General features: G+C 36.0%; 1 protein-coding gene across 1 annotated transcript in view; it reads left to right on the plus strand.

Moving 5' to 3' along the window:
* Positions 1–1,129: 1,129 nt before the first annotated feature.
* UCHL3 (ubiquitin C-terminal hydrolase L3) overlaps positions 1,130–27,687 on the plus strand; it is a 43,928-nt gene continuing 17,370 nt past the window's right edge. Inside the window, exons 1-6 of the mRNA XM_006733619.3 lie at positions 1,130–1,440; positions 1,555–1,566; positions 10,092–10,220; positions 13,124–13,280; positions 13,640–13,725; positions 15,518–15,565. Of these exons, the coding sequence (XP_006733682.1) occupies positions 1,399–1,440; positions 1,555–1,566; positions 10,092–10,220; positions 13,124–13,280; positions 13,640–13,725; positions 15,518–15,565 (474 nt within the window). The 5' untranslated portion in view covers positions 1,130–1,398. The remainder of the gene's footprint in view (positions 1,441–1,554; positions 1,567–10,091; positions 10,221–13,123; positions 13,281–13,639; positions 13,726–15,517; positions 15,566–27,687) is intronic.

Here is a 27,687-nt window from a genome sequence, read left to right on the forward strand (position 1 = left end):
CCCAACTTTTACATCAACATGGATGGGACTGGAGGAGATTATGCTAAGTGAAATAAGTCAAGCAGAGAAAGTCAATCATATGGTTTCACTTATTTGTGGAACATAAGGAATAGCATGGAAGACATTAGGAGAAGGAAGGGAAAAATGAAGGGGGGAAAATTGGAGGGGGAGATGAACCATGAGAGACTACGGCCTCTGAGAAACAAACTGAGGGTTTTAGAGGGGAGAGGGGTGAGGGGATGAGTTAGCCTGGTGATGGGTATTAAAGAGGGCACGTACTGCATGGAGCACTGGGTGTTATACGCAAACAATGAATCATGAAACACTACATCAAAAACTAATGATGTATTGTATGGTGACTAACATAACATAATAAAATAAAATAAAATTTTTTAAAAAAGAAAAAGAAAATCCTGCATAAAATCCTACCGTGGTTCCCTGCTGTTTTCAGAATGCAGCCCGGATGTCTTGATGGGCTTGTCCCTTCTTACCGCTCCAGCATCACCTCTAGCCTCAGCGCTTCAATCTGCTGGTTTCTACAGCCACGGTGCACACTTTCCCTTCTGCAGAGCATCTTCCTCTGCCTGGCTAATGTCTACTACGTCTTAAGGGCTCACTCCAGCTGTACACCTTCTGCTGGAAGCTTCTGGACACACCCTCCCCCTTGAGCTGCACATCTCTGCAGTTCTACACCTCATGCTACCACTATCACATACGTATCATACTTCATTGTGATTTTTCATTCTTCTGTCCACCTCTTCTACTCTATGGTGAGTGCAGGGTCTGATTCATAATCTGTGCTTGACATTTTTTTTCAGACGTAATTCAATAGGTATATAGAGGGCACCCTTTCCCCCTCTCCCCCCCGACTCTGCAACATCAGAAAAGGCCAACATATCACCTCTGCACCGTGACAAATGAGCTTTTGGGACAGGATTCCCGGGCATCCGTGGCCTTCAGTACTCCTGATGTGTGGGTGGCAATCCCGTCTCGCCTCTCGGGCTCCCCCTAGCGCCTCCAGATGAAGCTGCAGGAATGGCAGGGCACGCGTGAACATGCGGTCCCAGGCCCGTGCATGGCGCATGCGTAGCGCGCGAGCGCCTGGCTCGGATAGGAACAGTCCAAGTGAGAGGGGAGCTGGCTGTGGATTCAGATTCTTTTTCTTTGTGCATTAGGGAGGTGGCTTCTCTTCTCCTCTTCGATTGTATCTTAATTTGTAAGACTTGAGTGTGGCTCTGCAGAGAGCAAGAAAGGCACTAGAGTGTTGTCAAGCTTTTCTTCGTTCTTCAGCCCCCCACCCGGGGTGGGGGCGGAGGGTTAGACGGTCCCAGGTCAAGAAGCGCGGGGGCGGAAGCGGCGGCGGCTGTCAGACTTGGAGAGGGGCCGGGCGGAGCGGCAATGGAGGGTCAGCGCTGGCTCCCGCTGGAGGCCAATCCCGAGGTGAGGGCGGCTCGGATCTCGGCCTGAGGCCGCGGGCAGGGGTCGAGAGAAGCGGGCTGCCGCGGCTAGTTCAGAGCGTTTGTTTCTATAAATTGTGTTCTGTTTCGTTTTCAGGTCACCAACCAGGTGAGTGAGGTGTCTGTCGCTCGGGACCCCGGAGCCCTCCCTGCCCGCCTGCATCTCTACGCTTACTGGGAATCTGGAATTAGATTCAGTGAGGGCCCCTCTTGCTCTGCTTCAGACGGGTGTGCCCCCTTTACGGCCGTGTGCCTCCCACCTGGCTCCTGGAGATGCTCCCAGCTGTCTCAGTCCCTCCTCTGGTCCCACTGCCGTGTCATCACGTTTCCTCGGGTCTCCGGGTCTGAGGCTTGTGGCACGTTGACCCTGTATTCCCATACCTCTTCCCTCTTCGTTTTGCCTCCTGCTAGTGCCGATTCCATAATTTCCCAACCCTTGTACCTTCTGGGTGACTAATTTGTCTACACTACCTGACTCCAAGCTTTGTAAACTCGCCCACCCAGTCCTTGTAATTTCATCCACCGCCCGCACTATGAAATCATCTTCCAATCATCTTCTCTTGCTCCATCAAGTCACTTCTCTTCCCTGCCACGCCCCCTTTCTTTTCCAGTCCCTTAAAACTGGAATTCAGTTCTGCTTTGATACCATAGAAAGCGCAGGAATAGGGACCCACGCCATTCTTTGCCCACCTACAAACACTTAAAGTTCCTCTGGGTATGGAAGGTTCAGGTTTGGTGAGGGAAAAGGGAACATTTCCCCGCCACTCGATTAAAAGAACAGTAAGTGCTACCAGGTATAAACTTTTGATTTGCTCAGGTGTATTTTGTCCTGGCCTGTTTTTCATTCTCAACAGCTCATTGACTTTTTACTGCTCTCTTACTTTATCATATGATATACTTCCCTCCCGCCCCCCATAATCTTCCTTTTCATCACCAAGGAATAATGATTCATCACATACTTAATTGATTTTTTGTTTTCAAAGCTTGTAGAAAATTCCTTATATACAGAAAGTAGATAGAAATGCTTTATTTTAATGTTGACAGCAAATCCTAAATCTTATGCAGTTTATTTTATGTTTTCAGAATGACTCCAAACTCTTCTGTCTCTTTAGTAACCTAGAAATGTAAAAAACTGAAAACCAGCATATATCTTTTATATTACTCTTTAGGTGGCATTCCCTGCCCATTATCATGTCCATTTTCTTTTGTTTCCCCCCTTTGAAATTTGCTGTTAATTTTTTTCCTTAAAACACTTTGACACTTTTGTAAAAAGAGAAAAAAAATCTTTGGGCCGAAAAAGTCAGTATTTGCAACTTCTGATTTAGTGCCATAGTGAAAGAGGTATTTTTCTCTCAGATTTAATCCAAAATGATTTTTACACCTTTTGTGAAAAATCAGTTTACCATATATGTGGACTCTGTTCTTTTCCATTTATCTATGTATCTGTTCTTTTCCCAATTCCACACTGTTTTGATTACTGTAGTTTTGTAGTAAATCTTGAAATCGAATGGTATGGATCTTCCCACTGTTCATTTTTGAAATTGTTTTAGGTTATTTTATAGCTCCTTTGCCTTAGCATACAAATTTTAGAATCAGCTCATCAAGTTCTACAAAAAAATCGTGATTTTGATGGTGAATGTGTGTCTAAGTATATAGATTTAATTTGGGGAAATTAACATCTTAAAAATATTGAGTCTTGTAATCCATTAAGGTGGTATATCTCATCATTTACTTGGGTCTTCTTTGATTTCATTCAACAGTGTTTTGTAGTTTTAGCATTTAGGACTTGCACATATGTTAGATTTATACCTAAATATTTAATGATTTTTGGTACTATTGTAAATGATACTGTTTTAAAATTTCAATTTCTAATTGTCCATTGCTATGTATAGAAATGCAGTTGATTTTTATATGTTGACTTGTATCCTACTACCTTGCTAAATTCACTTACTCTGGTGGCTTTTTTGTGGATGTTTTGGAACTTTCTATATAGACCATAATTTTATCTGTGAATAGACTGTTTTTTATTTGTTCCTTTTCAGTCTGTGTGCTTTTTATTTCTTATTGCACTGGTTGGGACCTTCAATACAAAGTTGAATAGAATGGAGAGAGAGGACGTCCTTGTCTTGTACCAGACCTTGGGTGGAAAACATTTGATTTTTCATCATTAGGTATATTAATTGTAGGGTTTCAGTAAATACTTTTTCTCAGATAAAGAAGTTTCCTCTTTTTCCTAGTTTGCTGAGAGTTTTTATCATGAGTCAGTGTTCAATTTTCTCAAATGACTTTTCTGCATCCCTTGAGATGATTATTTAAGGAAGAAATAATACCAATTCTGTGTAAACATAGAAGAGGAGGGACACTTACCAATTCATTTTAATGGCCAGCATTACTAGACAAGCCATAATATGAGTAACTGCAGACCAGTATCCCTCATGGGATCTAAAAATCTTCAACAAAATGTTAGCAAAAAGAATGTAGCAACATGTAAAAAGGATAATAATTCATGACTAAAAGCAGTTTATGCAGGTTATTGGAAAGCTAGTTCATCATTCAAAAGTCAATCAATATAATTAACCATATAACAGACTAATGAACAAAACTATTTTTTAGATGATATTGTTATTTGTTAATAAGATATAAACTTATTTAACTCTGATGTGATCTAGCTGCTATTGGACTTTCCCCAGGTACTCTTAATAAACTATAAAACACATTCACTAAAAGAAACCACAAAAAAAAAAGTGTACTTTTTCGCATTAATTAAATAATATTTATATAATATAAATAATAATACCTTTTATAATGCCAGGTATCTGAGAAGGAGCTGGTTATTCTTTGGTGATTAAAATATTCATGGCTTTCTGCTTTTCATTTCAGTGGGAAGATAGACAATAAACAAGTAAGCAAACAATTAGCAATTGTTTTAAGTGCAATAAAAAAAATTAATAGGGTACTGTGATCGAGACCATCAGGAGAAACATAATAGGTTGGATGGTGACAGGAGGCCATTCTGAGGTGACATAAACAGGGAAAAGATGTTATTTAGTGTATGATTCTATACTATTTCTGGCTTGCTTTGGCATGGTTCAGTTTGTTTTAAAGAAGTAATATGCTTTTAGGGGAGAATGGGAAAAAATCTAAGGAGTGATTAGTTTTAACCAAAATTTTTGTGGTTGTTTCTTTATTCTCTGTGTATTAGTGACAAAACTGAGGGTAGAAAATGAATAGAAATTTAATAACTGACTTAAAATTTGGAGAATTAGTAAATTAAACCAGATAAACCCCAACAGTATCTATCCCCACACTATTTCCCTATCTTAATGGAATCTTAGGCCTTTTACTTGTTACAGTTTGATAGTTGCATATGTTATTATTGTACTCTTAGTTTGAGCAAATACTGTTTTATGTTCTAATGATGCCTAATTTGTAGAAGAATGATCAATCCATATTTACTATATGGAGATCATTATTAACTGTCAGATATTAAGTAGTAACCATGTGTCTCTGTAGATGTGATAAGCAATGATTTTTCTTACTGATTAATATGCTGTCAATCCCTTCTAAGGATACTTTGTCATGTTGCAGGTAGGACTTACCTGGAATAAAACCAGTTAAGTGATAGAAAAAATTATTCTCATTTAACTACTATTCTCCTATTTCTGTATCTAGCAATTACTAGTAGTATATGTTTATTAGTAGTAATATCAAGCAAATACTAAATAAATGTAATTTCTGTTAAAACCTAAATCATTAACAAATAAGTAATAAGGAGGAGTTTATTGCTGCCCTGAGCAGGCCATTAAAGACCGAAGAAAGTGGCTTTAGAACAAATTTGAAAGGAAAGTGAATTTTATTTTTCTATTTTCTTCAATTTATAAAATCAGAGTCTTTGTTATTTGATTGTCACCTAAAGAAGGAGGAGGAATTCATTATAAATTAGGGGCAGAGGGTAACAGTTTTTCAGGTAGAGAAATCTAGTTTTTGTGCAAAACCCGGAGGGAATAGGTGGTTATAGACCCTTTGAGAATGCAAAGAGTTCTTTGTAGCTAAAGTTAGAGAACAAGGTACAAAAAAAGAGACTTCAGACAATGAAAAAATGAGGCTAGAAAAGTAAATAGGGGGATGAGAGCATCCTGGAGCTCTGCATGTGGGTTTTGGCAGTGTGAGCTTAAAGAATCATGTAAACTCTCAGACTCCGTTTTCTCACTGGTAAAAGGCTATATTAAAACCTACCTTGGGCGCCTGGGTGGCTCAGTTGGTTAGGCGACTGCCTTCGGCTCAGGTCATGATCCTGGAGTCCCTGGATCGAGTCCCGCATCGGGCTCCCTGCTCAGCGAGGAGCCTGCTTCTCCCTCTGACCCTCCCCCCTCTCATGTACTCTCTCTCATTCTCGCTCTCTCAAACAAGTAAATAAATCTTTAAAAAAAATAAAAAAATAAAAAAATAAATAAAACCTACCTTGCCAGTTGCAATAAAGGTGAAGTACATTAAACCTTTTAGCATGGTTTCTGATACATGATACTTTTTAAAAATATTTACAAATAATTTTAAATTTATTTGGTAGAAAATTTTGTCATTGGACCATAGAATAAAAAAGATAAGTGGCCTAAGGATCTTTTATGGGCACATACTCTTTTTTTTTTTTTTTTTAAGATTTTATTTATTTGAGAGAGAGAGCACACATGAGCAGGGGGAGGGGCAGCATGAGAGAGACAAGCATACTCCCTGTTAGCAGGGAGCCCAACACAGGGCTCCATCCCAGGACCCTGAGATCATGACCTGAGCTAAAGTCAGACACTTAACCTACTGAGCCACCCAGGCGCCCCTAAAGGCACATACTCTAATTTACTCATTTTTCTTGACTGGACAGAATTTTAGTGGCATTGTGAAAATTTAGTGAGCTAATCAATCAGAATTTTGTTATTTTGTTATCCAATGTTTAGAAAAGCCAAGAGACTGGTATTAGAGGTTTTAAGTCTGTTATCCTGCTTGATGCAAACTGGATGCTTCTAACTGTGTAGAGATGGCTTTGCAAATGCATATATAGAATACTCTGTGGGTAGTCTGGAGAGATTTTTTTGGAATAGTTTTAAGATTGTTATTTTGAGTTTTCCTCCAGTTTTGTAAATTTAGCCAAAATACATATGTGTGTCAGTTCTATAGTTGTTTTTTTTTGTAACTTACAAACTATATATACCTATTGTAAAAATAACACATTTTTTAAAAACTGGAAAATAAAAAAGTTGAGTTCACACCACCCTAGCTAACTGCAGTCAATATTTTAGAAAATTTCCATCCAATCTTTCTCTGTTTCGATAGGATAATTTTAAACACAAGTTTTGTTTTTGTTTTCATGATCAACGTAAGACAGCTTCATGATTTAAAAAAAAAAGTGAGAGGTAAAAGTTGAAAGCCTTCTTCTTCACCCTTTCTCACTTTTCTCCACTTCCCAGAGGTAGTTACTATTAATAGCTGCTTTTGTTCTTTTTATTCATATGATAACTTCCTGTGTGAATCTTACAGAAATCTAGTCAGAGGATGCAACTAATGTACTTGATAGATATTGATTGAATTTTTTATATCAATCTCATTTGATTAGCAATATGAGTAAAAAGTTAAAAAGTGTGAGTCCAGTTAAAATTTAGCCATTTTTGTGTTAATTTAGTCATTCATTCCTCAGTTTGTTACTTACCAGTCTCACTACAGTTGCTGCCTTGGATCTTGGTACTTTTTGTACTTAATAACTTTGGCTGCCATGGAGTCAGTTGACAACAAAGGCCCTCTACTTCACAGTAATTGGCCAGTTTTGTCCAGAGTGTCACTAAAATGTTTAACTGTTACTTGCTGTTTGCGGCACAGATGTGAAATTACTCTGTTATGTGTACCATCTTGTTTTATAATTTTATGACTGTATGACTTTTGGGGGTATATAAAATTAACAAATTTAATTCCTCTTTTCAGGGTTCATGACACTTTTACTTTTAGAGCTCTCAATCCTGGGCAGGTAGTATTCTTCTATCCAAGTACTAACCAGGCCCAGCGTTGCTTAGCTTCTGAGATCAGACAAGAGCCGGGTGCGTTCAGGGTGGTATGGTTGTAGACTGAGCAGGTAGTATTCTGAGTTGATTAAATGAATGCCTGGTTTAGATTAGGCAAATACATCTTTCACAAATAAAAATGAATACATTTTAAATACGTGTCCATAGCTTAATGGACATACATAGACATACAGATGGCAAGATTATTTGTTAAAATAGGGATATAATCTTCAGTTCAACAAGTATAACTTGAGTGTCTTTGGTTTAGCCAGGTACAGTGCTAGGGGATGGGATTAAAAAAATGAATAAGACACAGTTCCTTCCCTTGATTTTGTCAATTTTAATTCTTTTTGGTTTCTAGATAAAACTAAATAAATTGGTTTAGTGCTTTAAAAAAACCTGAATATTGAGAAGGGCATTAACTAAGAATTTTGGAGAAAGTGGAGAATGGAGAGAGTAGTTTGGAATGAGTGGGAATCAGATGAAGAATAGGTATAATACAGAGGAGCCCGTTGATTTCTGTGGCCCCAGACTGTTGGAGAGCATGTGACTTGATAAACTTAATAGGTGTTGAGCACATTCTGCTGAGAGAAGTTTTTTAATTTAATATATTTCTTATTAAACATATCTAGGACCTTATTTTTGACCAACCATATTATCATTAGAGTTTCTTCACCAGGCAGAGAAGGAGTTTCTCTGTTTAATTAGGAAAGTCTTTTCTTATAGAACCTGACTATGAGACGAATGGCACTGTTTATGTAACATGGCATTTTCTATTGGTTTTGCAAGATCTCAACTGATGGTCCAAGTACATGCAATCATTCTTCAGGGAGAAGTACCCAAGGCACTGTCTTATTTTCAAATTTTAGATAATGTTAGATCAATAGATAACTTATATTCTTTTTTCTTTCTTTCTTTTTTCTTTTTTTTTTTTAGAGAAAGAGAGCACATGCAAGAGAGGGGAGGAAGGGGCAGAGGGCAAGGGAGAGAGAGACTCCTAAGCAGGCTCCGTGCTCAGCTCAGAGCCCAACATGGGGCTCTACCTCACAACCCTGAGATCATGACCTGAGCTGAAATCAAGAATTGGATGCTTAACTGAACTGAGCCACTCAGGCACCCCAATAACTTATATTCTTGAACTAAGATATAATGATGCATTTTTTAGAGGGGGAGGGGCAGAGGGAGAAGGAGAAAGAGAATCTTAAACAGTTTCCATGCCCAGCGGGGAGCCCAACATGGGCTTCAATCTCACAACCCTGAGATCATAACCCAAGTTGAAATCAAGAGGCGGATGTTTAACTGACTGAGCCACCCAGCTGCCCCATGATGCATTTTTTTTTTTTTTAAAGATTTTATTTATTCATTCGAGACACAGAGATACAGAGAGAGAGCGAACGAGCACGAGCAGGGGGAGAGGCAGAGGGAGAAGCAGGCTCCCCGCTGAGCCAGGAGCCGGACGTGGGGCTCGATCCCAGGACCCTGGGATCATGACCTGAGCCGAAGGCAGATGCCTAACCATCTGAGCCACCCAGGCGCCCCCCATGATGCATTTTTAATATGATTTTTTCCCCCTCTGCTCCTTTTTTTCTTTCATCTAAACCTTATTTTGTGGTGATGTACTTTTATAAATTAACAGCTTCATTCAACACAAACATTTATTAAGACTTCATTGTGAAATTGACATCATTCTCATTTTTTCTCTCTGCAATAGATTAGGGTCTGACATTTTATTTTCCTATGAAATCTTAGGAGTTTAAAAAACCACTAATCTTGGGGCGCCTGGGTGGCTCAGTCGTTAAGCGTCTGCCTTCGGCTCAGGTCATGATCCCAGAGTCCTGGGATCGAGCCCCGCATCAGGCTCCCTGCTCGGCGGGAAGCCTGCTTCTGCCTCTCCCACTCCCCCTGCTTGTGTTCCCTCTCTCGCTGTCTCTCTCTCTGTCAAATAAATAAATAAAATATTTAAAAAATAAAAAAACACTAATCTTTTGTTACAGTTGTTTTGCCAAGTATGAAAGACAGTGAAGTTGAATAGGTTTCACTGTGTACTAGAGGTCAGGAAGCCCATAGTTTACTTCTCATATCAAGCATTTTCTGGTGTTCATATTATCACTGGACTTCTTTGGCTTTATGTACTTTTTGCTCATTGATATAATTTGTGATGTATATCTATCTTTAAACCTCAAGTCTCATCTTTGGTAAGCAGGATAAACTGTGTTGATCATCTAATATAATTATTTGCTCGGACCTAAATACATCTTCTTAAAAATCATGTACTGGAAATGAGTTTAACATACCAACCAAACTAACTTGTATGTGTTTGGTGAAGTCCTGGTTTATTATGTTCAATCCCAAAGTAATGGATTTTTAAAAAAGGGATTTTGCTTAATATATTATAAAATTTTAATGTTTTTTAATTGGTATAATATATTGCTGTCTCTTCCCACCCTGTTCATGGAAAACCTGCTTTACTTCATTCTTACTAAACATCAGTAATAATTGTACCTTTCATTCCCTCTTATTTATTAGATTTGTAGTAATACATGTTCATTATTTCCCTGTTTACAGTTTTTGTTTGTTTTCAACTTTTTACCAGTTTCTCAAACAATTAGGTCTACATCCTAACTGGCAGTTTGTTGATGTATATGGAATGGATCCTGAACTCCTTAGCATGGTACCAAGACCAGTGTGTGCAGTGTTACTTCTCTTCCCCATTACAGAAAAGGTAATTGTTAACTAAGATAACAAAGTTTCTGGTAAATGTAATGTTTTCTTTCAATGTTGAATTAAAAACATACTCTTCTTTAAGAACAGATGACCTCCTTCTTGCATGAAATGAGGAAATCTAAAAGACATCTTAAAAAAAAACCTAGTTTTGGGGTGCCTGGGTGGCTCAGTCAGTTAGGCGTCTGCCTTCAGCTCAGGTCATGATCCCAGAGTCCTGGGATCGAGCCCCGCATTGGGCTCCCTGCTCAGCGGGGAGCCTGCTTCTCCCTCTCCCACTCCCCCTGCTTGTGTTCCCTCTCTCGCTGTGTCTCTCTCTGTCAAATAAATAAATAAATAAATCTTAAAAAAACCCCAAAACCCTAGTTTTATTAAAGAGATGATATTTAGGGCACCTGGGTGGCTCAGTCGTTAAGCGTCTGCCTTCGGCTCAGGTCATGATCCCAGGGTCCTGGGATCGAGCCCCACATCAGGCTCCCTGCTCCGTGGGAAGCCTGCTTCTCCCTCTCCCACTCCCCCAGCTTGTGTTGCCTCTCTCGCTGTGTCTCTCTCTGTCAAAAAATAAATAAAAATCTTTAAAAAAAAAAAAAATTGTATCTCCTCAACTTAAAAAAAAAAAAAAGAGCTGATATTTAGATTTTAATGTATAGATTGACAGTAAAGCCCTGAGTTAGACTTTTAAACTTGGCTAATTTTCTTCTTTTATAAAATATGATTTTTTGCCTCAGCGTGTTTCGATATCACATTTAATCACATTTTGTTGTATATGCTTTAGAAATGTTAAGTACTAGAATAATCTTAAATCTGTCTTAGAGAAGGTATGAATAAAGAATATTCACAATTTCAGTATATAAAATATGTAATTATTTCCAATATATATATAAAAAGAAGTCTTTTCAGAATAAACTCAGTATGTGTGGAAATCATTAAGTTTAAATACAGCTTTATTGGTAGATTTAGGATGTGTTGGGGATTATAATTAGCTGTTCTTAGAGTTCTGTATTTAATTTCAAATCTCCGTATTTCAGGCCTTGTCTAGATATATATATTATGGAGCCAGAACTTTTAAGTTCTTTTTTTTTTTCTTTCTCCATATACTTCTTTTTTTTTTGCTAGTAATTTTTTTTATTATGTTAATTTTTAAAACAGCTTTTGAGTTCATATCCTTCTGATTTTTATTTTTAAACTTGGAAACAACAGGATGAAGTCAGTAGTTGTGAAAAATGAGGAAGTAAATGGAAAGATGTGGGAGAAGTGAAGTACTGATGAGTTGGTGTATACATGCTCAGGTCATCTTATTTTTCAGGAATAAATGGAGCCAAGTCTCACAGAAAATAAGAATTAGGCTTCGTTCAGTCCTAGAAATTCCTGGATAATTTTCTTTATGCCATAACTAGCCTCAATTCAATATAAATAAAAAAATACTGAAATATTTCTCTTTTCTACTTAAGGTGCTACAAAAAATTAAGGAAGGGATATTTATTCATATTTGTTGTTTATAATATAGAAATTCAGAGTTAGAAATTTCTTGATGATTATCCGTTTTTAGACTAAACTACTTTTAATGGTGAGGTTGTAATTATTCTGAAATTTGAGAAGGAGTTAGGACACTTAAGTTTACTCTCTCTTAGTCCAGTGTTCTTTTCTTTTCTTTCTTTTCCTTTTTTTCGGATTACTAAAGTAAGCCAATAGATAGCTATCCCAGGACTCCAATTGTAAGGAATAATAAAAAGGAAAAAAAAACAGCTGCTTAACGCTTAGGATTTCTTAGTTGGTGTGATACAGATATGAGTTTATGGTCTGAATTGGAAATTTCCCAAAACATTGAGTTTTATGACCTGTCTTTTTTTTAAAGTTTATTTTTATTTTTTTATTCACTTTCTTAGTTAAAGAATAAATTGGATTTGATCTCCTTCATTTAGTGGGTCATCATTATTTAAAAAAAGCATGTTGTCCTTATCAATTGGACTCTTCATTTAGTGGATCACCAGTACTGAAAAGCTCATTGTGCCTATTGCTAGAAAGAACACAATTTTCTAAAATACTAAAGTGGGGAATATAATGACTTCTGCCACTTTTGGATCTCTCTTACAATTTGGTGTATTCTTATTCTGTTCATAAGTGACATATTAAAGTCTCTCAAAGGATATCTAGTGGGTATTTTAGGAATACAAAGTGTTTCAGGCTTCTATGTTTTTTCTTTTTAAGATTTTATGTATTTGAGAGAGAGAGTGAAAAAGCATGAGCAGAGGGGAGGGGCAGAAGGAGAGAGAAACAGACTCCCCGATGAGCAGAGAGCCTGACACAGGGCTCTATCCCAGGACCCCAAGATCATGACCTCAGTTGAGGGCAGATGCTTAGTCAGCTGAGCCACCCAGGTGCCCTTTAACCGTTTTTGTTTTTGTTTTCAGAGAGTGAGAGTGAGAGAATGAAAGAGCGCTCATGTGCACACAAGTGGATGGGGAGGGGCAGAGGGAGAGGGAGAGAGAGAGTCTAACCAGGTTTCATGCCCAGCGCAGAGCCTGACACAGGGTTCCCTCTCATGAACCTTGAGACCATGAGTTGAGTCAAAATCAAGAGGCAGAGCCTTAACCGATTGAGCCACCCAGGCGCCCCTATAAAGTAGATATTTTAAAAACATAAATGAGAATCATTTTAATGTCTATTGACCTAGAACCACCCCATAATCACAGACAAATTTCCGAGTTGGAATATGTAAATCTATTTCATTCTTTTTTATGTGCTTTATAGTATTCCACTAAGATATGCCATAGTATGTTAACCAAATCCCTATTGATGGATAATTAGAAGTTTCCCAGTTTTATGTTTGAGTACTTTTTAATGTATTATTTTCATAAGTAGACTATTGACTTATTTTTTTTTTTGGACCTTTTTTTTTAATAGTATGAAGTATTCAGAACAGAGGAGGAGGAAAAAATAAAATCTCAGGGACAAGATGTTACATCATCAGTATATTTCATGAAGCAAACAATCAGCAATGCCTGTGGAACAATTGGACTGATCCATGCTATTGCCAACAATAAAGACAAGATGCACTTTGGTAAATAATTTTGTGTTACTGCTTGGCCCCCTCACCCCGCTAAGTTAAAAGTTAACTTATTGAGCAGTAGGTGGTGCTGTAGTTCTTTCTTTTAAAGTAGTAAAGGAAACCTTTTCCTCTCTCCTTTTATAATGGCAATGTATATTGTGTTGAAGAAGTATTAATCTTTCCCATTCTTTTATGATTGATAAACAGAGGTTTAACAAACAACTTAAAGCCTATCATTTATCCCAATTTTCTTACATTCCCAGCTTACCAGTGAAAAGGTTTTTACCCGAAAAAGTTAGCATGCTAATAGTATTTTCATATATCAGTGAGATAGCAAACCTTTTCAATTTTATCTTCTTTAATATTCTCAGAATCTGGATCAACCTTGAAAAAATTCCTCGAGGAGTCTGTGTCAATGAGTCCTGAAGAACGGGCCAGATACCTAGAGAACTATGATGTCGGTACTTTCTTTTTGTCTCGATCTCAGTTATGGGCAGTTTTGTGGGATTGTAGATTCTGTTTGCGGGTTTATCTTGAAACTAGTTTTGAGCACTTGTGGATTTTGTTGTGTCATTACCTGAAATATCCATAAATGTTGATCAATTGCCACTTCTTTTCTACATCCAGAGCTGAATGAGAGAAAAAAAGTTTGACAAATATTAAAAATATTTTATGATTGACTATTGCTTACCATTCCCTCCCTATAAATAAATATATGCCTGCCAATACCCTATGTGTCTTTCACTGGGAATTTGGAACAAGGCTGAATACCAATGGAAAAAGCAAAGGTTTAATGGTAGATGCCAGACCATACTTTAGCTCTTTCATCCTCTTAGTAATGTTTTTGCATGTGTGAAGACACAGGCTACATAATCTACTTTTAAACGATTGTACCATTTCATAGAATGGTTTTAGAGTGGCATTTAAATTTCATTGGTTTTGAAATCTGTTTTTCTTTTGAAGTTCTTTTTACCTTTTGGTAACACTATTAAGTAGATGGTAAGTTCTCTGAAATTAGAAGCGGTGTAGTGTACAGATTATTTGGCTAGAAAAATGCCTTACACAGAGTTTGTGCCCAATAAATTCATTGATTTTATTATGTTGTTTTAGCATTCTTAAACACTTTGATTATCTTAAATTGTTTTTTCTTAAAAAAAACCCAGCAGATCTCATAAGATATCTTTATTTTACACAAAAGTAAAATAAACAACACAAAAGTCACCAGTGATCCCACCAATGAGAGATAGCCATCATTATTCATATTTTTTATAGGGAGTATATATATATATACACAATTTTTTAAAACAAAAATTTGATCACACTGTAATATTATTTTATAACTTGCTTTTTTCACTTAACTTATCACAAATTATTACATACCAGTAAGTATATATTTGACATCATCATTTAATGGCTGCATAGCTTTCCACTGTGCAGTATTTTATTTCACCAATAAATTATTGTTGGAAATTTAATATTTTTCCTCTTTATTCACTATTTAAAAAAGTACTACAAGGTATATTATTGTAGCTAAATCTTTACAGATATCCTTAATTATATATACTTATATACAATTACGTGTAAATAAACTCCTAGAACAGAAATTGCTGGATCAAATAGTTTGCATGTTTTTAAGGCTTTGATACTTACTGCCAAATTGCCATTCATAAAGGTACTTTCACCCGAAATTTACTACTTTTGCCCATTTTCTTCATCTTTCCTAATAGTGGGTATTATAAGAGCATTTTTTTTTAAGTTCAGAAAACTAAAATCTCTAGCTTCTGATAAATGCATGCTTTCTGCTCCCCATTTTTAAACTGCTGACTGAAGCTGCATGATTAAGCATAACTACAGCCAGAGCTGCAGAGGAGCATGTAACCTGGAGAAGCAGATGAGATAAGTTTTCCAGTCTCTATCTGTGAGATGCTTACTTTATTCTAGTCCCAGCTGAATAAAGTGTTAAAACGTTAGTTCTAACAAATAATTTAAATGGCTCCCACTTCACGTCTGGAAATTACAAATAATCAGATAGTCACTTTCCTAAGTCTTCAGGGATTTGTGGGTTGGAAAGTAGAGCAATTCATTTGGTTATCCAGAAATCATTCTTTAATATTAAACTGTTCCTAAATTTCTTCCAATTTGTTATCTCTTAACAAAGCTTTAGATGTTAAAATTTAGCATTGTTGTTTTCTTTTAAAATTTTGGATATAGTCATTTTTTCCAATTAATATCTTGTGTTCTTATTACAGGCTATTCGAGTCACTCATGAGACCAGTGCCCATGAAGGTCAGACTGAGGTATTTCACATTTTTCAAAACTTTTCTTGCCATGTGTAAGTTTAACCATAGTGTTGTTGTATGGCGTGTAGTTTTAGAAAATTACTTGGACTTTTTTTTCCTTTAAGGGAATTTGCTTATGTGAAAGTAGTGGTGAAGTAGCTCAAGAACATGTATCAATAAGCTATTAATAGGCACTTCAATATCGGCCATCTCAGTTTGTCTAATCATTTAGACAAATTGCAGACTGTGGGCTGGTTGCATCTTCCTTATTAGATTCTTCTGACTTATGCAAGTGTTTTGAGAAAAATACCTGCATGATAGTACTAGTAGATGAACCTGTAGGATTTTCAAGACTCTTTATCATGCCCAACCTCCAGCAAAAAACCCATCATTCTCTTTGCTCAATAAATCTGTTCTGGGGCAGTATGATGATTTCTACCATCTTCATTCTGTTAGTAGTTCTTCAGCTGGGTCACCTTTCCTCTCCTTCATCTCTCTCTCTCTCTCTTTTTTTTTTTTTTGTTCTCTTGGTTTCCCTTATTCTCTCTCCATTTCTTTTCTTTCCCTCCAAGCCTCATGTTCCCACTTTTGGAGGAAGGTTGTCAAAAGGTATTTCAGTCAAAGTGAATAGAGTTTAATTAAAGTCGTTTGGTAAATTTGTAACAAATTTAAGTCTTAACACCAGAAAATTATAGATTTTCTTCTTTCTTATCCATGTGTGACTTGAAACCATATTTTTTCACATACAAAGATCATACTGCCTTTATCCTTTAACAATACTTGAAAAAATACTTGAAAAAATAATCTGATTTAAAAATATTGTTCTTAAATATTTTCACTATCTCCAAAAGGTTTTTTTTTTTTTTTTTTTTTAAGGAGAAAACAATTCAATACTATGATATACCTGCAGTTTTTCATAGATTGAAGTGGATAACTGAGTGTTTGGAATAAAGCCATTTAGGAATTTAAACATTAATTCCCCCTATAATTATATTATACCGTCTTGGTTGTTCTCAAGTTCTGTTTTCAGGGGTCTGGACTTTTGCTTTTTGACTAAGTTTACACACACACACACACACACACACACACACACGGCATCTCTAAATGACTATAATACCGGATTGGAAATTAATGAAATGCTCCCTTTTTAAGTTGCTTTGTATGATCCTAAGCATGTTCTTAATCTTCACTATGCTTTGCTTTTTTGTTTGTAAACTTATAGTATTAAAATTAGCGATGATGATGATCAGCATGAGATTATTATAAAATATGAAGACATTTATAGTAAAGCTACTAAATGCTTTAATACGTGTTTACTTCAAAAAATTTGTCTTTGCAGTACCTTCTCTTGCCTTCTTTTTGGTGGCTTTATCTATATTATGCTTCAATAACTCTTTTTAGATGATGTTCACAGCTTTTTCCAGACCTAAATTCCACTTTTCTTAATCTTGGATGCTTTTAGACATCACCTGAATGATCACCAATATTTTGGAATGCACTTGTCCTTGTTTGAGCTTATTACGTTGTATTTTAAACTTTTTCTTTCCTTTATTTTTCCTGTTTCTTGTAATAGTTGCATCATACATTTTCCCCATTATCACTAATCTAATAATAGGAATTTATTTCACTTCTTCCTGGAAGATCAGCTTCTTATATAGATTCTCAATCCTTAATCCTTATTCTAATACTCATTCATTTTTACACAGTTCTCCTGGATTACCTTTCCTGAAAAGGTACTCAAATTTTTCTGGGTTTTTTTTAGTGTGTAGAAAGCAGTGATTATCCAGGTGAGGTAAGGGTAGAAGTTAGGATTTTCTGGACAGCTTTTTCTGTATTTATTCTCAGAAGAATTAATTGCTTTTGCTCATCTTGCATCTCTTATAGTTGAGGATCACTGCTAGAGTGGCCCCATTTTTTTATGTGTACTATAGCTCCAAAGTGTATTGGGGTAAAAAAACGAAAAGTGTTTGAGAACCATTCCCCAAGGATATACAATAAATTTCAGCCTCTTTAGCCTAGCTGTATTCAAGGTTTTCCTAGCCCTTGTCCTTCTAACTTTTCAATAGTGTTTTCTCTTTAAATAGTTCTCTCTTGCCATACCTCACTTTATTGTTGCTATGCTTTACCTCTTGCAATTTACTCTTGCTAAAAATATTCCTTCATCAAGCTCTGCTCTTCCTACTTCTACCTATTCTTCAAGATTTGGCTTAAATACTACCTTCTGCATGAAACAATACATGCCTTCTATGGACTCTTTTATATGACTTCTATTTGCATTTAGCTATTTTCATATTCTTTTTCATTTGTTTAAGATGTATATTTTTTCACTACATTTTTTTTTTTTTAAAGATTTTATTTATTTATTTGACAGAGAGAGACACAGCGAAAGAGGGAACATAAGCAGGGGGAGTGGGGGAGGGAGAAGCAGGCTTCCCACCGAGCAGGGAGCCTGATGTGGGACTCGATCCCAGGATCCTGGGATCATGACCTGAGCCGAAGGCAGACGCTTAACGACTGAGCCACCCAGGCGCCCTTTTTTCTCTACATTTTAACAGCCCTGAAATTAGGATGTATTTTTACAGTTAATGTCGTAATTAACTTGCTTAGTTGTGCATAAAATGTGACACATAATGACTGGTACCTTAGATTTGATGAAATGGGGCATCATATCTACCTTACTGTGGCTCTTAGGCCTAGGATTGGTATCTGGTTCATTTGGACATGCTCCAAAATATCCGACACCATTCCTTACACATGAGCACCACACATATTTATTATTTCACCATAATTCCCTCAGAGCTATCCTTAGTGATGTAAGAACTAAACAACAACAACAACAACCCCATCCTTGTTTTTTCCATAGTCCTCTATGTAAACAAGACATACCCATTAGCCATTTTTCTTCAATAGGGCACTATTAACATTTTGGGAAGGGTTCAGTTCTTTGTTGTATGGGGCCATTTTGTGCATTCCACGGTGGAATATAAATTACTGTATTTTAGTCACTATTTTAGTGACTCCCAGTCACTGAGAGAACAAAAACCCACAGCATACATTTTCAAATCCAGTATGAACCAGCTTAAAACTTTTGCACAGGTACTATTTTTGTGATCATCTTATTTCAGGTTCATCTGCCATCTATGGGCTTAAGAGTTTTTGACATATTATTATCTCCATTGTCTCTATATTCTAGCACACTGGTTTTTGTCAGTTCCTGAAAAACAACTAAGTCTGATTTGTATTTGTTTGCTTGGTTGCCATAACAAAATATCACAGACTGGATAGCGTAAGCAACAGAAATTTATTTTCTCACAGTTCTGGAGGCTAGAATTCAATATCATGGTGCCATCAGGATTGGTTTCTGGTGAGCCTCTCTTCCTGGCTTGAAGATGAGTACTTTCTCACCTGGCCTTTCCTCTGTGTGCATGTGGAGAGAGGGGGAGAGAGAAAGGGGGGGATTGATCAATTGATCTATCGATTGATTGATCTCGCCTCTTCTTCTTATAAGGACACCAGTCTTATCCAATTGGAGTCCCACCTTATTAACCTTAATTACGCCCTTGAAGACCCTAACTCCAAATACAGTTACATTGGGGGTCAGCACTTCAATATAAGCATTTTGGGGGAACACAGTTCAATCTGTAACACCATCTTTATGCTGTCTATTGACTCAGTACTCTTCTGGATATATCCCTCCTATTTGTATAGTTGGCACCTTCTTATCCATGAGGTCACTCCTTAAAAGTCATTTTTTCAAAGAGGCTTTTCTTTCATCACTGTTAAGTATATCCACCTCTGTGAATTTTCTGTCATAAAATCCTATTTATTTTCTTCCTGGAACTTGTAAATGATTTATAATAAGGTTTTTTGTTTGTTTGTTTTTCTGTTTACTTACTAGACTATAAGCCCCATGAGGTCATGGGCCTTGTTTGTCCCATTCACCTTGAATACCCAGGACAGTGCTTGGCATGTGTAGGCATTTATGAGAAATTACATATATAAAGGTAAGGAGCACAGGATATAGGTTTGTATGCTGACTCCACTACTTTGTAGCTTAGGCAGGATACTTTCCTCAGTGTAAATGGAGGTGTAAAAGTAGTAGCATCTACCTCGTGGGATTGCTGGGAAGATTGATGAGTGAATCATATAAAGTGCTTAGAATAGTGCTGGGCATGTAATGGACCTTCAATAAATATTAGATGGTTAATTTTATTAGGCATTCAGGAAAAATGAATATGGATGGCAGAGGATGAGGCTCTAATAAGGTGAGGAAGAGGCAGAGGAAGAAGTAATAAGGTGAAGCCAGATCAAGGAGGGGGCTTGGATTTTATAGGCAGTGGGGAGCCACCAAAGATGGTGTGTTTAGTTTTCAGCATATTGAGTTTAAGGTGAGTTTATGGGTTATCTGTGTAGAAGTTGGATATGGAGCCTAAAGCTTTGGGGAGATATCTGAAATCTTTTGTATTTGGGTAGTAGTTAGAACCTTGAGAATTCTATAGAGGGAGAATAGTGGTGGACCACAGTAAATCCCCAGGCATGTTGGTATTAAAGGAAGTGGTTAGAGGAAAAAGAGCCAGTAATAACAGTGTAATTGAAATGGTAGTTGTCATTGACATCGTTGGTGCTCTGTCAGAACATGTTCATGGGAGTAGGCAGGCAGGAGCCTTAGTGCATGTAGAGATTTGTAGACTAAATGAGAAATCAGTAAGTCAAACCACCCAGATACAATAGTGTCTTCAGAAGATTGGCCTTAATATGCTACTACAGACCAGTTGTCTGTTTACCTGTATGGTTTTTGCCATCCCACCATCCCACCATGAACTCAGGCCGACTCTGGCTAATCAGAAATTTAGCCCCACCTCACTTATGTTTCATTAACCTATACTGAAAATTATTGCTTTAATTTTTCACTTAAGATAAAAGAACAATGAGATATGAGGAACTTAAATTATGTGTTTTTAAAATTGTGAACAAGTATCAGTGATACAATAATGGAAGCAATCTGCAAGTCCAATGTGAAGAAAAGAAAAAAAATCCAAAAAGGTATTTAACTTGCCTTTAAACTGTACTTTTATTTCACTGATGCTTACCTAAAAAGCAATTTCTAAAGTTTGTCATTTGTCCATATTAGTCTAGGAGCCAGTCCAGATAAAAGTAGAGATCTTCTGATAATTTATTGTTTATTTAACTTTTTACAAAAGAATAAATTTATTTTATTGCTCAGAACTCTCCATTCAAGTTTATAATAATAATGAAAAGTAATAGAAATTGGCACTATTTTTTTTTTAAAGATTTTATTTGACAGAGAGAGATGCAGCTAGAGAAGGAACACAAGCAGGGGGAGTGGGAGAGGGAGAAGCAGGCTTCCAGCCGAGCAGGGAGCAGGGAGCCCGAGATGCGGGGCTCAATCCCATGACCCTGGGATAGTGACCTGAGCTGAAGGCAGACACTTAACGACTGAACCACCCAGGCGCCCCCTGGCACTATTGTTTTATTTATGGTTTTAAATAAACATGCCAATATGGAAAGTGTAGCAAAAAATGCTTTTTGATTTATATATATTTACTTCCAGTCTTTTCTTTAAAATGTATCTCTTTTTTTTTTTTTTTTTTTAAGAGAGGCAGCGGGGATGGTCAGAGGGAGAGGGAGAGAGAGAATCTTAAGGAGGCTTCATGCCCAGCATGGAGCCTGACTTGTGGTTTGATCTCACAACCCTGAGATCATGACCTGAGCTGAAATTAAGAGTCGGATGCTTAACTGATGGAGCCACCCAGGCGCCCCTTTAAAATTTATAGTTTTTTTTTTTTTTAAAGATTTATTTATTAGAGCGCGTGTGCAAAAGTCAGGGTAGGGGCAGAGATGGAAGGAGAATGGAAGGAAAGAATCCCAAGTAGATTCCACACTGAGTGCAAAGCCCATCCCAGGGCTCCATCTCATGACCCATGAGATCATAACCTGATCTGAAACCAAGAGTCATATGCCTCCCAAGTACCCCCCCCCTTTTAAATTTATCTTTAAAACAGTTAAGGGGCAGCTGGGTGGCTCAGTCGGTTAAGCATCTGCCTTCAGCTCAGGTCATGATCCCAGGGTCCTGGGATGGAGCCTGCCCAATGGGGAGTCAGCTTACCCCTTTCCCTCTGCAGCTCCCTCTGCTGTTCCCCCTGCTTGTGGTGTACTCTCTATCGAATAAATAAATAAATAAAATCTTTAAAAAAATTAATAAAATAGTTAAGATCAAAGAATTTTGTGGTATTTTTTTCTTTATATTTTATCATGAGCATTTTCTTGTCTCATCACGACCTCTTCATAAAGAATTCTTTGTGGCTGTGTACTATCATGTGAATGAACCATAATTTCCAGGTTTTTTTTTAAACTTTTGATGTTTGTATTGTTTTCAGTTTTTCAAGTTAAAACTATAACTTCATTAAATATCTTTCATTATCCAAGTATTCATTCTAGGTTCTTTCTTTAAGATAGTTTCTTAGAGGTAGAATTACTGAGACAAAGGGATGAACATTTTTAAGATTCTTGTTGTAGAATATAAAATTGTCTTTCTTTCATTTGATCAACCACATAACCTGTTTGAGCACCTATAATACCAGGCACTGTGCTAGGAGCTGTATGTACAAAGATGAATAGGATAGTTTGTGTCTTTAAGGATCTCTCACTTCAGTGGAAATAGCCCCAAAACTAACCCTTGCCAGTGTTGAATTCTATTTTTAAATTTTGTCATGTGTGATAGAGGGAAGTAATAAGTTTGGTTGCTAATGACAGTTCAAAGATCTTTACTACAAGTTTACAGAATGAATTTAAATCATGAAATTAAATTGTAAATTCTTTATGATGAAATATGTGATAATATATTTTGGTTAGTGTTGTCCTATAAGAGGAAGTTTATTTGACTGTTAGGTAAGCAATGAATAAATTGTGATTTCAAGTATGTGTTCATATATGTATACACAGTTAAAGCTAAAATGTGTGTGTGTGTTTATCTGCTTTTTGGCCCAATCAGTGCAGACTGTCAGCGGAGAAAAACAGTGTCAGGTTTCATTTTCATTCGATGTAGTAGTTTTCATGACTTCATTTTACGCTGCAGTAGTTTTGGTGATTTTGATTATGTTAGAATTATGGTAAATTAAGATGTTCACATTTATTTCTTTTTTAAGGATTTTTTTTTTTTCTTTCCCGTCTTTTAAAGAAGCTAATCCAATTAGGCAGAAACTTAATGCCCATCACCCAGTTAACCCATCCTCCCACCCACCTCCCCTCCAGCAACCCTCAGTTTGTTTCCTGTAGTTAAGAGTCTCTTATGGTTTGCCTCCCTCTCCTTTTTTATCTTATTTTATTTTTCCTTCCCTTCTCCTATGTTCGTCTGTTTTGTTTCTTAAATTCCACATATGAATGAAATCATATGGTATTTGTCTTTCTCTGACTGACTTATTTCACTTAGCATGATACCCTCTAGTTCCATCCACATCGTTGCACATGGCAAGATTTCATTCTTTTTGATGGCTGAGTAATATTCAAACACTAACACCATGTCTCCAAGCATGTAATCAGTTCTTTACTCTCACTAAAAAAATGATTTATAGATAGATTAAATTAGTTGTTGAAGGGTAAGAAATGTAATTACTACTCTATCCTGTTTGTACTTTTTCTCCCCCCCTTCTTAGGTTAACAAGTGCTTTGTCCTAAAATGGATCAAAATATTCTTTTCTTTGTTCATCATCTTATGTATTTATGATTTTTTGACAATCTGAGCATTTTGGAAATAGAGATATTAAGCTATTACTTATTTTAAAGGAAAATTCTTAGACTGAACTCATGAGTATACTCTTTCAGATCTGACTAGCTGTAACCCTCTATGTAAAAATGTCTTCAGCAATAAACATAGAATCAAGGTTAGGTTTGGGGATGGTGAGGTTTTTCTGTTTGTTTTGTTTTAAACCACAGCTTTCCAAAACAGAAGATAATGCTCATTTGTAATAAATGAGAACCTATTCTCACATTGCAAAAAAAAAAAAAGAATTTCTGGGAATTAGTTTGGCCAGCTTAACAGTGGTAAGGTTGAATTTAATGTAACATGTACAGATATAAGTCATTATATTAATAGAGATTAATTAATAGAGATTTCTGACCTGGAGAATTATAAATTGAGGTGAGAAAACACAGTTGTTAAAACCAGGAGACGAAAAGTCTTTTAAGACATTCTTGAATGTGGGCATTTTGATTTATTAGGTGAGCAAAATGAATAAATTTGCCATCACGTAGATTTTCCATGGACTATGTGGTGGTATTTTGTGTATTTTGATATGTAGCCCGTGTTTCACTTTGACTTCTTTGCCAACTAAATATGGATACTCTATAGGAAAGTTTGCATCTTTTGCATGAATCTGGTTTTACTTTCCTATTTTAAATTTGGACCTTACATTTAGTGTAATCCAATGTATTGTATAGATAGTTACTAAAAAATCTACAGAAATCCATTTAGAATTAATTTATAATTTTGATTTTAAACTTTTCAAGTTAAAAACTTTTCATGTTTTATATATGTGTACATGTTCTCATGCATGTGCACACACGTGCTCATACATGTATGCACACACATTTATATTTTACTTCTTTTCATAGCATTTGGCAGCCCTAGAGAAGTTCCTAATTCTTTTTCTGTCCGTGTGCCACATTTTAGACTCAGTGATATTTCTAACATCTGAAAGGACATATACGTTCAGGAATAACTTAAATTTGATTGTGATCAAGTACATATTTTATTAACAAGTCAATAAAAGGAACCATGATTTTTAATGATCATATAATGAGAAGCTAAAATTATTTTTAGAAGTAGAATTTCATTTTTTTTTTCAGTATTTTATTCCCATTTCTACCCTGTGAAGAGGAGATACTGTGAAAAAAGCGCACATTGTTCTCGATTAGAGATGCACAAATAATGTAGGTTCTGAAGCCAAAAAATTCTCACTGTGAAGTGACTGGGGATGCTTGGAAACATTAGGCATGATTTTGGGTGCCACAGTGTCAACTGAGGAAGTTTTCTTTGTAACTCCTTAGTGTCATTTATGGGTGAATACAAATAGAAATTAAGGTGCTTCGTAGCTTCCAAATATTGTCATCTTCTTAATTTTCACCGCTTTTGAAAGTATGTTTGCCATCTTATTGTAATGATTAGTATAGTTACACTGTACTAATCTTCTAAATTCCTTAAGATCTATCTATGTTACCCCATTTTATAGGTGGGAAAACTGAGAAGTAACTTGTTCAAGGTCACATAGCTAGTAAGTGACCATGCTCTGAAGGCAACAGAATATGAACATAAATCAAAATTGCTAACACAAAAAAGAAGAAAGGGAGGATTTTTAATTTAAAAGTTTTGTTTTTGTCCTAAAAGCAAAGTTAAACACAGCTAATAATTTTTTAATTTAAATTCAATTAATTAACATATAGTGTGTTATTTGTTTCAGAGGTAGAATTTAGTGATCCATCAGTCTTATATAACACCCAGTGCTCATTACATCATGTGCCCTCCTTAATGTGCACCACCAAGTGACCCCATTCCCCTACCCGCCTCCCCTCCAGCAACCCTCAGTTTGTTTCCTATGATTAAGAGTCTCTTATGGTTTGTCTCCCTCTCTGATTTCTTCTTGTTATACTTTTCCCTCCCTTCCCCTCTGCTCCTTTGTTTTGTTTCTTAAATTCCACCTATGAGTGAAACCATATGATAATTGTCTTTCTCTGACTGACTTTTTTCCACAGCTAATAAATTAGTGAAATATGTAATGCATTATAAATGTCCATTCAGAGTTGTGCTGAATACTTTATTCTTTGTTACCCCTGTATCTAAGTTAGCTCTTAGTAGATTTTTCCTTATATTAAACATAAAATCTTACTCATAAACCAACCACAGTCTTTTGATTATCATATTGTGTATATTTCAGAAAACAGTAATTATTTTAAGTATCTACCAGTTAATGATCCCTTCATGTTCAGAAAATTACGTGGTTATAATGATATTTTTCTTAATAACAGGATGCCCATTAAAATGAGATGTTTTGGGTGTAAGCCAAAATCTACTTAGTTTATTTTAGCATTTTAGAATAATTCAGATTTGAGCACTTAACCTACCAAACACTTTATTTCTTAATAGACAAGTTCTTTTAGGCAGACACTCTGCCCCTTTTAAAAAATGTCTGTGTCATTTCTTTTTAGCCTTTATAGTATTTCTAATTCTTTGGTTAATGTTAAACAGTTTAAAGAGTAATCTTCATTTTTCCTACACACAGAGACATGTACATTAATTGGACGAAGGGACACACTCCACCTTTTTATTAAAGGTTTAGATCATTTCTTTTTAGCCTTCATGGTATTTCTAATTTTTTTTATTGTTATTAAACAGTTTAAGGAGTAGTTGACTCATTTTCTCATATACAAAGTGACATGCACATTACCTGTGAAGGAAAAGTAATTTGGCCTTGTCGGACCCAGGTATTTTGTTTTTGGGGGTTTTTTTTGTTGTTTTTTTCTGAACTAGTTGTAAGTTTTGGAAAACAAACTCTTGAGTTGTGTTTGGAGAATACAGATAAAGATAATAATAGATTTCCCTCTATGAATCAGTTAAATTAGTTGACAGTTGATGGGTGAGTGGCTTTGTATGTAATGAAAACACTGAATTTAGGGCTAGGAGTCATGTGTTCTGCCTCTGGCTTTGACAGTCACTAGTTGAATGCTTTGGGCAAGTCAACTAAGTCTTTGTGCTTCTGAATATTAAAAACCCCAGCACTGTCATGATAAACTCACTCTGTGTCTGTATTTTATTTTTTGGTATTTTATTTTTAACTCTTGAGAGGATTTAAGTCAGACTGAGAATGCTTAAAAATCTCTTAAAATGAATGTTTATACCTAATTCTTTCATGCAATAATAATTTATTAAATTCCTAAGAGTTCTTGGTAAAGAGCAAAACATTTACTCTGCTTTTAAAATGGCTAGGTTCTGAAAAGTCTATTCTAGGTGTTCCCAAACATCATGTAATAAAGAGATAGATTTATATTACATGTGAAGTGTTCTATATGTAGTCACATTATACTGTTGCATTACTCACACAACAGAGGGGGTGCAGGTTCAATGTTAAAGTTCTGGCAAATGTTGATTTTTTAATAATTTTAATGAAATACGTAATTTTTAGCAATTTTGGATTCCTCTACCAGAACTGAAAAACTGAGGAAGTGAACTCTTTATTATGCCTCTTCTGAAAGACTCAAGAATAAACTGTAAAAATTTGATCTTTTCTAATTAGTATGGAAGACAATGTGAAAAATTGGATATTTAGTTCAAGATTCAGTTTACAGTTTAAATTTTCATATTTTGAAAGCAAGGCTACCTTGTTTTCTTAAGCTATTGCATTGACAGTTGATATGAAAATTTTTTTTTTTTTTTAAAGATTTTATTTATTTATGTGACACAGAGAGACACAGCGAGAGAGGGAACACAAGCAGGGGGAGTGGGAGGGGGAGAAGCAGGCTTCCCGCGGAGCAGGGAGCCCGATGCGGGGCTCGATCCCAGGACCCTGGGATCATGACCTGAGCAGAAGGCAGACGCTTAACGACTGAGCCACCCAGGCGCCCCGACAGTTGATATGAAAATTTAAAAGTTGGTGTGCTTGTCTTTAATCTTTGTAATTCTAGGAAGAAAACCTAGGAATTTTAAGATTTCATAATAGCATACTTCATATCAAAGTCATTTCATCTCTTGAAATGATATTACTTGACAGCCTTTTCCTGAATTATCATATACATTTTTACTGAAATTGAAAATATATATGATGTACACTGTTATGCCTAAATTATGAATTAAATTATCTTTAGAAATCATGTAGTTAGAGAAAATATGTTATATATTGTGTTCATTTAGCATTAGGTAAACATAAAAATGACTAGACTAAACATTTAGAATTATTACTTCTAATGTTTAACATCTTAACATGTTCATTTATTTATTAAAAATAATAGTAAGCTGACACTTGGGCTATAAAATAGTGGGTAACAGCTTTCCTGCCTAAGACCTTTATAAGGTGGTTAAAAGTAAAACAGCCATAATATAGTAATGTACCATCCCATTTTTTATGTTCTAC

Source organism: Leptonychotes weddellii, chromosome 3, assembly GCF_054177405.1.
Source record: "Leptonychotes weddellii isolate Sample4059 chromosome 3, ASM5417740v2, whole genome shotgun sequence".
NCBI lineage: Eukaryota > Metazoa > Chordata > Mammalia > Carnivora > Phocidae > Leptonychotes > Leptonychotes weddellii.